Raw genomic sequence first — 10412 nt, 5'->3', positions numbered from 1 at the left:
GCTCCCACACTTCCCCCTAGCTCCCCCACCCATAGGCTGGGGCCCTTCAGTTCCTCTTCACTGAGCAAGGCTTCAGTCCCCTTTGGCCACTTAGCCACTGCCCCGGAACTGCCTCAGATCCTGAGTCCCTGAAGTGGAGGCCTAAGGCCAGCAGGTGCTGGGTCCAGCCAGCAGACTAGAACTGCGGCCATGAGGTGCTTCTGGTGCCTCTGAGCCCAGCACCCATGGAGTCCCCTCTAAAGGTGACCACGCTGGGGCTGAGGAGCCAGGGTGTTCCGGCATGGTTGCTTCTGAGCTTGGAGGCCAGTCCCACAGCAGGTCCACACTGCCCCTCTCAGTCTGAGGACATACAGCCTCTGCAAAGGCATTGGGCCCTTAGGCCAACAGGCACTGGGAGTGGGCAGGGCCATGTCAGGTGGCCTCTAGGGAGTGGAGCTGGGCTACTTTGTCATCTGGAGGGGGTGGGGGAAAGGGCCAGTGTGTGACAGACCACACCTCCACATGTGGTGGGAATGGGTGCCCCCGGGGAAGAACAGTGCTCTGGCCCAGCCTTCTTAGCAGGTGAGGTTGGGGGCAGCTCAAGGCTCCAAGAATCCAGCACAGCAGACGTGGCAGTGCCCAAGGCTGGCCTGGCTCCACTCTGCAGCCCCGACCACGCCAGCCTGCTCTGGGCCTCCAGCAGCTCTCTAATTGTCCGGGTGGCAGACAGAGCACGTCCGGCCAAGTCCGCCTGGCTCGCTTGCTCTCTCCTGGGAGCTCACAGGAAATACATGCAAGCCTTGACTTCTAAGAGGTGAAGATAACAGTCATCAGGCTGGTAACCCCGCGGTCTACTCACCTCCCTTCCCCAGCCCCAACTTACCATGCAGGGCATCAGGCCAGGGGGCTTGAGGTCCTGGGCCCAGCGGCTGGCTCCCAGGAGGACACAGTGCCCTGGTGCTCTGAGGCCCGACTCTGAGGCCAGTGGGGTCCCAGGCCGGGTGGTCAGCAGATAAAGCTGTGAGGGTGCCTTCTCGTACCGCCCCTCCCCCCAGCTGCTGGCCTGCCTGTGCTCCCAGCCGCAGCAGCTCAGATGCCAGTAGACAAGGAAAGGGAACAGCCAGTGCCTGGCTCTTAATGACAGTTGCTTCGGGCGGCTACCCTCCTCCGTGCCAAATGGCCACATGGAGAGTGTCTTGTCAACCTCACAAAGCCCACAGGTACGTGCCCCCAGGGGGCCTGGTAAGGCAGGGCTGATCAGGAGAGGGCTGGGTCCACATTTATACACGAAGAGGCTGTCCCTGTGCAGCTCGGGGCGGGGGTGGGGGTGGGGGCGCTTTGGGGCCAGACTCTAGGGAAGGTGGAGATGGGGACGGAGCAGGCTGGCCAGAGTTCCGGAAAGATGGCGTGGGTACAGCATAATGCGGGGTCTGGCCACAGGCGAGGAATCCATGACAGTCATGTCCACAGTTGACAAAGAACTTGGGTCGTTCCCACACCAACCCTGCTTTGGGGGCAGCAGCTCCGAGGAGGGACGTGACTGCCGAGAGAAAGGCCTGAGCCCTCAGGCCCCCGCCTCACCTAGGCCTGCCACCAGGCTGGAGGCAGACCCCTGGGGCCCAGAGAGGAGGCCACACCTGCCAGAGCGCCCAGGGCAGCCTCCTCTCAGGGGAGCACCGTGGTGACACTGGTGAGGACCACGTGCTCTGAGACTTTGGAGACGGAGCAGCGGCTGTGTGAGGACAAGGACTTGTGCCTGGCGGAGGAGCGGGGACTGGGAGCCTTCGGAGAGCCGCAGGGACCCAAGCCCGGCAGGCAGCAGGAGAAGGCGGCCTTAAACTGCTCCCGGAACTTGCCTTGGTTGAGAGACAGAAGACAGGGCCATGAGGAGAAACCCAGGGCCCTGTGTCTCAGGGACCCTCAAAGAGCAAGCTGCTGGTGAGGGTCGGGGTGACAGAACTAGATGGAGAACTGCACCAAGGCGACCCCAGTGGCCTGGAGCAAGTGTTGGCAGAGGCCTCTGAGCAGGCTCTCAGAGAGAAATGCGATTCTCATCCAATTCTGTGACCACGCTTTGGCTCAGAGCCTGGCTCCCAACACGATTCCGAGCTCAGGACCTCGCATGTCCTCTGCCCTCCTTGGCGTGTCTGTGGGACAGCTCAGGGCTTCCCCACCTCCTGCTCACAGTGTCCACACTGCCAGGTACGGGGCTGGGTGGCCATCACCCTGGCAGGCTGGAGTTCTCCATCCTCACTTCACCCCACCAGAAGTTGGTTCCAATTCCCAAACCCTTGACTTTCAAGAGGAGGGTCCACCCTGTTCTGAAATGAACACCTCTGTTCCTGTTTCCTTACCCACAAGCCTCCTGGGCACCCATCATAGGGCACAGCACATAGCAGGCAACGCAAGGGGCGTGTTGGCATTCTCTCTGCTCTGAAGACATCTCTGCTGAGCTGGACGCCAGCCTGCCAGCCTTGGCTGAGTCCCACGGCAGGCTATGAGATGAACTTCGGCCCCTTCTCTAGCCTTCTGTCCTTTTGTCAAGGCTGGACTGTTTTTGTCAAGCCCCGAACAATCAACTGGACCATCACTATAGAAGCTTAGTCCCAAGGCAGCACACTGCGGAGTCACACAGCTGCTGAGCCCTGCGTCTGGCTAGGGCATTGCCACCCTAAGAGGGGGAGGAGCGGGGGTGGTGGTGCGGGGAGAGGAGGCCTGTGGGTGTGAGGAGAGGGCCAGTGCTGAGATGGGTGGACCCTGGGACCATCCCCAAGAGTCTGGCCACTCTGCCAGCGCACATCTAGATGGGCTGCCTCTACTGGCATCCCTTCAACCGCAAGGCTGAGTCCTGGCTGCTGGGCAGCTGTCCCCGGCTACCCCTATTTGGATGGGATCTGTCTCAGACTAGGGCACCCGGGCAGGACCAAGTTGGCTGGGTGAATGGAGTTCCCCAGAGCAGGAGCATGGTCCCCAGGTGGGAGCAGCTATATCCTCCCTCTGCCCCACCCCTTGTTTTCGCCCAGGATGGGGCTGGGGAGATGGGTGGGGGCCAGCCCACTCACCACTGAGGAAGTTGTAGATGATGGGGTTGGCAGCGCTGTTGGCATACACCAGCCAGTGTGAGAAGGTGAAGCAGGCATAGACGGCCTCTCGGTCGCTGGCTTGGCGGAACATCCCAAACACCCTAGGGCCAAGGCCAAGGGCATCAGAAAGGGGGTGCACGGGGAAGGGAGGGAGGGGCATGGCTTGCAGACTGCAAAGTAGAATAGAGCTCCTGCCCCACCTCCATCCTCAGATGGCCCTTTCTCAGGCTCTGGCCCACCTTTTACGGTTCTCGGGCTTGGTGAGCAGTGTGAGCGTGGGTGGTCCTGTGGAGAGGGGCCAGGGCACGTCTGCAGTCCCCCGGGCCTCCCCATCCACTCATTCATCCCCCCGCCCAGCAATCTGAGAGGTGCAGACGTCATCCATTTTTCAGACAAGGAAACCCAGCTCAGAGAGCTCAACATGCTCCGAGCATGGCCAAGCGCACACCCAGGCTGAGACTGTCGCATGTCCAATCACCTATATTCTTTCCCTAGAACCCTGTGTGCTGTGCCCTGAGCATATCACCTCTCTGGGCCTCAGCGGCCTCCTCAGAAATCCTTAAGATGAGTGATGTGGGAGTGTGTCACAGAGCAGGCTCAATGCTACTGGACAGGCCTTGGGCTGAGTACCAGTAGGGCCAATCTCTATTCATACATATCCTGATGTTCCCAACCAAGCGCACTGCCTTCGAGTCCACTCTGACCAGGGCAGAGTAAGAACTGACACTTTACATCTTTCTGGGAGAAGACAGCCTCATCTTTCTTCCTCGAAGTGACTGGTGGATTAGAACTGCTAACCTTGTGGTTAGCAGCCTGACACACAACCCCTTATACCACCAATGCTCCTCTGTTCCTAGATCTTGCCAAACTCCTGCCTCGAGATCTTTGCCCTTTCTGTTCCCTTTGTCTAGAATGTTGTTCCTCCAGATGTCTGCAGGGCTTGGCACATCACTTCCTTCAAGCCTTTGCTCAAATGGTACCTTCTCTGAGAGCTCCCCTTTCGAAACCAGAACCCATTTGATCTAAAACTGGGGCCTCTGGGCGGTGCAAAATGCTCAGCTGCTCACTGACAGGTCCACGTCCAACCAGAGGCATCGTGGAAGAAAGGCCTGGCCATCTAATTCTGTCATCTCTGCCCTCAACACTCTCTGGAGCGTCTCTGGAGTCGCGGGCAACGGCAGCTGGTTTTTAACGGTTCCCTGAAACCAAGAGCCAAACCCAACCCAGCCTGCCGCTCCCTATTCACTATCCCCACTTTCTTTTCTGCAAGCAAGTTTTCATGGCCTGCCATTATAGTTAGTGTGTGTGTGTGTGTGTGTGTCTGCTTTTCTATTCATGTCTTCTCACTTTGGGTTGCTAACCAAAAGGTTTGAAACCACCAGGAGGAAGATGAGGCTTTCGACGCCTGCCCAGTTGGACAGCCCCAGTTCTGCTCTGTCCTCCAGGGGTCGATAAGAGTCGGAATGGACTTGATGGCAAGAAGCTTGGTTTGCGGGTCTCCCAATCATGAACCTCCCCAAAGGCAGGGGCCTTTGTTCTCACCCCTGTGTTCTCTGCCCCCCAGAAGCTGATGACTGAGTGGAGGGACATTTTCATAACCGCTCTAGGAGTCAAGCGCCTACTATTTCCATTTTACAAATGAGAGACTGAGGTTCAGAGGCCCAGAGGTGACACACAGTGGAGCCAGGTCTTCCTCCAGAGCGGAACTCTCCTTCCTCTGAGGCCCAAGCCTTCCCCTAGTGCCTCACCTCTTGAGGACATTGAGGATGCTCATGGGCAGGTAGCAGAGCGCAAAGACCAGAAGCACCACCATCAGCATCTTGGCCGTCTTTCTCCGTGCACGCATCTGCTTCACCTCGGCCAGGAAGGCGCGGGCCCGGGGCGCGGGCTCAGAACTCAGGCCCTGGCCGTGCTCCCCAAGCTGGTCTGAGGGCCGCTTCCAATTCCTCACCAGGGCAGAGGTGGTGCCCGGGATCTGTCCAGCAGACAGACACAGCAGCGCGGTGGGTGGCAGGAAGGGGGGAAAGGGAAGGAGGCTCTCTTTTGCTGAGCCCTGTGCTCGACCAAGGAGCCCTGATGGCTCCATGGTGAAGTGCCGGACTCAGCCACAAGGTTGGCATTTTGAACCCACCAGCTGTTGCATGGAAGAAAGACATGTCAATCATTTACAGCCTCATAAATACAACAGGACATTTCTCCTCTGCCCTATTGGGTCCTGGTGAGTTGGCATTGACTCAACAGAGATGGGCTTTTTTGGGGGGGTTGGCTCTGGTTTGAACGGCGGGGTAAAGTAGGGGTGGGAAGGGAACAGCCCTTGTAGGAAAACCCAGCTGCTGTTGAGCCAATTCCAATACATAGTGACACTCAGGATAAAGTAGAACTGCCCTGAAGGGTTGCCAAGCTGGGGGGTTCCCCTGACAACCTGGGAGCCAGAAGCCGAAGGCTTCATCACTGAGCTAAAGATAGACTGATGCTTACTCTGGACTGGAGGGTCAACAAGGGACTTACGCTCTCCAGGAGCTCCGTGGGAAGCCACCTGTAAACACTGCCAGGAAGGTATTGGTTCTCAGTTCTAGATGCAGCGACCAAGACTCAGAGAGTCGGGGTTTCCCTAGGTCATACTGCTGATAGGAAGCAGCCCTTGGCAAGGGCTCAGGAATAGCCTGAAGCATGAACACCTTCTCAGCTCCTTTAAATCTCTGTTTTCATCTTTGGGGGGGCAATAGGGACCAGCCTATGCTGCAGTATGGGAAGGCCTGGCCATGGGGTGAGCAGGTGATGTCGTGGACCTCAGAGCACACGTCGCTGATCTGCTGGGGCCAGTGCTTCCACGTTTGGGAGGTCTGGGCTCCTGGATCAACCTCACTGCCATCGAGTAGACTCTGACTCATAGCAACCCTGTAGGGCAGAGTTTGGGTTTCAGATGGTTCTGAGGGTTTTACGTCTTAATGGGAGCATGCAGCCTCGTCTTTGTCCCTCAGAGGGACTGCTGGGCTTGAACCACTGACCTTCTGCTTAACAGCTCAATGTATAGCCCACAACACCAACAGCAAGCCTTGAAGCCACTTATACCCTTATACCCTTAAAGCCTCTCCCACCAAGAAACATCTAAATCACTCAATAAGAGGGGACTGGGACACTTGGGGTCCCAGGGCCAGCTCAGCTATTCTTGAGCTGTGTGAATTTGGCCAGCACACTCTTCCTTTTCCGAGTCTCAGTTTCTCTGTTTGTCATCAGGGAAAGCAGCTGGCCAAGTCAGGGAGAGCAGCTGGGGATAGTAGGTGGACTGCTCGGCTGGCCAGCCAGAGAGGGCCCCTCCAGCCTAGGCATCCCTGAAGGCAAGGCCTGGATCTGAGTCAGCAGGAACCTCCATTACCCACCCACCGGCAGGCTTGGGTATGTGTCCGTTCTCTTTGTGAGATGGAAGCAGGATCCCAAGGGCTGAGCATCCCCTCTGGAGCCTGGTAATGTTCCAGCTGCATCCTCTGGCTGCCCGGGTCCTGAGCCGGCACTCATGCCCACTGGTACAAGGGTTTCTGAGAAGCCCCTAACCCCATGAAAGCCAGAGCTCTAGGGGCCCATTTTAGTGGTTACAGTAAAGGCTCTGGAATCAGTCATTGGCTCCAGCTGGTGGGTTTCCCTGACTCGGCACTTATAATCTGGGTAATGTTGCTTCTTTTGCTACATAGTGATGAAAATGGGACTGTGAGTGAGCCCCTCCCCCTGCCAGCCTAAGACCAGGGAAAGCACTTGATTTGGCAGCAGCTGCTGTTGTTCTTGCAGCACCAAATTGATCACTGGGTTCTCAGAGATCTCGGGGTTTCAATCTCTGATCTTCTACCCACTTGCTGGATCTATTTGAGGAAGTTGCTTTTGTCTCCCCGAGTCTCAGTCTTCTCATATATTAAATAGAAATGATGATAGTGTGGCAATAAGAAAAGGCACTTCTGAAGGTCCAAGTGCCAGATGCAAGATGAGCTGAGAATAAATGGTGCAATAAATGGCAACTGTTAATATGATCAGGATATGACTTACTGTCTGGTTCCCGGTCAGGCACTAGAATTTTGGCCTTAAGATCCACATGTCCTTGGATCTTGCCTCCCTCTGGCTGTAGCCACGATGCTGTGTTCTGAGGGCAGGAGACAGTCTACTCCCTTAGCCCAGTGTCCACCATCCCTTCAAAGCCAGACTGACACGAGAGTGGGTCTCACCTGGCGTCCCCAGAGCTTACGGAAGATCTGGAAGTAGGCCATGGCCATGAGGCCCAGTGGGGCCAGGTAGGTGACGATGAAGAAGCAGCTGTGGTAGATCTTGGGGTAGAGGTCGTCTGCAAAGACCAAGAAATGGGAGGATTGGGGACAATCTCAGAGCCACCAGCCTGACTCAGTGAGCAATGCCACTCTTGGAGGGGGGTGGACCGGGGCCCCATACAGGCACCATGTCACAGAGAGGTGCTGGAGTTGCCCAACCAGGGGTGTCCATCCTGGACGAACCCTTAGCAGAGGCTACCCAGGAGGCATGCACCCTGGAGCCCTGGCAGGTGCCTGCTCCTAAAGTCCATCGTGGCCACGGCCTAAGGTATCCTCTTGAGAGGTACCCACCCTGGGGCGCCCACTCTGGCAGGACCCAGCTAGATGTCAGCTCTGGGGATTTGTGCCCCCGAGGCACCCACCTCAGGAATGCCTGCTCAAGGCTCCCGCCATTACCTGCCCAGCGTTCATCACAGACGGAGAAGAGCAGGGTGCGGTTGGCCAGCTCAGGCAGCACACTACTGCACTCCATGACGGCAGCTTGGGGCACCATGATGGCCAGCGACACAGCCCAGATGCCCAGGATGGAGCCACGGGCGCGGCGGGCAGTGCTCTTGAACAGCAGTGGGTGGCAGATGGCATACCAGCGATCCAGGGCAATGAAGCTGAGAGTCAGCACTGCCACTGACACAGACACCGCCTGCCCCACAGGGACACAATGTCAGTCCCCTCCGGGCCACCCGAAGACATGGGAGGTGGGAGGGAGAGTCCTCACAGCCTGATCTATGGGGCAGCAGAGTCCTGGTGTTAACCGTGACTCCGTTTCCTAGCTGTGTGAATCTGAGCAAGTCACTCACCCTCTCTGAGATTCAGCTGCAGATGGGAACATGCCTGGCCCGGATCTAATGAGATCCGCTGACACCACCACTGAAACCATGTATGGAAAAAGTCCAGCTTGAGAACTGGCACCTAGTAGGTGGCTTTCACACTTATAGAACCTACTATGCGCTCAAGCTTGACAACGGTTGTGAGGACGGTACAGGACCTGGCAGTGTTTTGTTCTGCTGCATTTAGGGGCCCTGTGGGTCAGAACACCACCCCCAGCCACTAACAGCGGCATACCAGGTCCTCTGTGACCCCCACAACAGCCCCAATCCTTACGGATTAGCCCCGAGTTACAGTTGGGAAACTAAGGCCCAGGGAAGTGAAGGAACTCACCCAAGGCAAATTGTCAAACCTGTATTTCTTTATTCCCGGGAACAGCGAAGTTAAAGAGCTACATGGAGAGTCTCAACATTGGGGAAATCCAGAGCGTTAAGAAAAAAATCTCATCTGGGAGCCAGAGACCACTTTACGCCAGAGGGTAGGCATAGACTTCAGGGGTACCCTCTGACCTCTGGGGGAGGCAGGGTCAGGGTCAAGTGATGCTACCAAGAAGCCATATGACCTCTGATCAGCCCTCCGCTGACACCACCAGCCCCAGCTGGACTGGTCCCTCCCCCATCCCCTGGCTACTATCACTTGATTTTCCTTTTCTGGTCAGTGGATTCCAACTGCCCTCTGCTCCATCTGACTCCCAGCTCCCCTATAGCGCAGTTCAACTGGCCCAGAGAGGTCCCTAGGAGGTCATCAGTAGGGGAGCAGGTCACCAGGGCTTCTTTCCTGCAGAGCCACGGACCAGATGGGTGGGATCCAACAGCAGACCTGGGAGGCCGGACCCTGAACGCATAACCAGTGCACCTCTGGGACTCCTTCCAAACCGACTCATGGCCACAAGTCAACTGTGACCGCGACGGGCCCTCTGGACAGAACAGAACTGCCCCTGTGGTCTTGTGGGAATGTACATCTTGAACAGAAAGCCTCATCTTTCTCCCGTGCCTTCAAATTTGCTCTTTTGGGATAAGGGAGTTTGCCAAGCACACGTGTGTGTGGGCGTGCACGTGGGCATGTGTGCACACTCACGCACATGTTTAGGAGTGACTGCGAGCCTGTGCCCCCTTCACTGTGTGCCTGTGTCCCCAGATGTGGCTGCTTACGTATCCACACACGGCTGTGCATGTGTCTGTAGGTGTGACAGGAGAGAACATCTGTACGGATGCGTGGGGCTGGGCCTGCCATCCAGGCCCTCTGTCTGGAAGGCGCAGTGGTTAGCAGCGCCTGCGCAGAGCTCACCTGTAGATAGGGAATGACCTTGCAGAGGGCGTGGCCGAAGAGCCAGGACTCTGTGATGTCCACCAGCAAGCTGGCTGGCAGGCAGATGGCCGTTACCAGCACGTCGGCCAGGGACAGGTTGACGATGAAGTAGTTGGTGACAGTTCGCATGTGGTGATTCCGCCACACAGCCAGGCAGACTGTAGAGTGGGGCCCATCAGAACCACCCTGACTGCAGCGCCCTCCCCTTCTCCAAGGGACCCCAGGGGTCAGGAGAGGCCCGGCCCCCTCCAGTCCCTAGGGGAAAGCCACAGCCCCCCAGAGCTCGCCCTGGACCTACCCAGCATGTTGCCCACCAGGGCCACGAGGAACACAGCCACGTAGGCGACGATGAGGACCCACTCATACTGCTTGGGGTACAGATAATCGCTCCACAGGTAGCGCAGAAACTCGTCTTCATAGTCGGGAGGCGCGGGGGAAGGCTCCCCACTACTAGTGGGGACCCCTGTCTGGGCCCTCAGGGCGGTGGAGGCCTCCATGGGCTCAGGAGCTGCCGCGGGGCTGGGGCATCCCCAGGCCCGGGCTCCCAGCCCCAAACCTGCGGAAGGAAGGGAGGGAGGGGACTTGTAGGAGTGCACCGGGCGCTTGTGAGCAAGCTCCCTGGGAATCCTTGTGGGGTGAAGGGTGAGCCTGGGATCGCTGGAGGGCTCCGGCTCGGTTCCAACCCCCACTGTCAGGAGAGGAATTTACCTCTCCTTCCACCTCGCTTTTCCCATCTGGCAAATGTGCCTGCCAAAATGTGCCTGCCGCCCGCACTGCGCCTGGAGGAAGCCACCTGGCAGGCGCGTCCGCAGGGCAGGTTCGGAGGCCACGTTGCGGACTAGGAGCTGGCTGATGCGAGAGGTTGGCTTCCTTGCTCCATATCACGGAGCTGCTCACTCGGGCCTGT

At 57.7% G+C, this 10412-nt stretch overlaps 1 protein-coding gene across 1 annotated transcript; it reads right to left on the bottom strand.

Moving 5' to 3' along the window:
- Nucleotides 1–904: 904 nt before the first annotated feature.
- Nucleotides 905–10058, bottom strand: HCRTR1 (hypocretin receptor 1). Its single transcript, XM_075538862.1, has 7 exons — nucleotides 9804–10058; nucleotides 9485–9663; nucleotides 7769–8012; nucleotides 7274–7389; nucleotides 4811–5037; nucleotides 3042–3163; nucleotides 905–1835 (listed from the first exon to the last, which is right to left on the bottom strand). The coding sequence occupies exons 1-7, from the start codon at nucleotides 10000–10002 to the stop codon at nucleotides 1645–1647; spliced, it is 1278 nt and encodes a 425-aa protein (XP_075394977.1). The 5' UTR covers nucleotides 10003–10058; the 3' UTR covers nucleotides 905–1644.
- Nucleotides 10059–10412: the final 354 nt, after the last annotated feature.

The sequence above is a fragment of the Tenrec ecaudatus genome, chromosome 1 (assembly GCF_050624435.1).
Source record: "Tenrec ecaudatus isolate mTenEca1 chromosome 1, mTenEca1.hap1, whole genome shotgun sequence".
NCBI lineage: Eukaryota > Metazoa > Chordata > Mammalia > Afrosoricida > Tenrecidae > Tenrec > Tenrec ecaudatus.
Note: the sequence above shows the minus strand (reverse complement) of the source record. Positions and strands in the feature narration are given on the sequence as shown.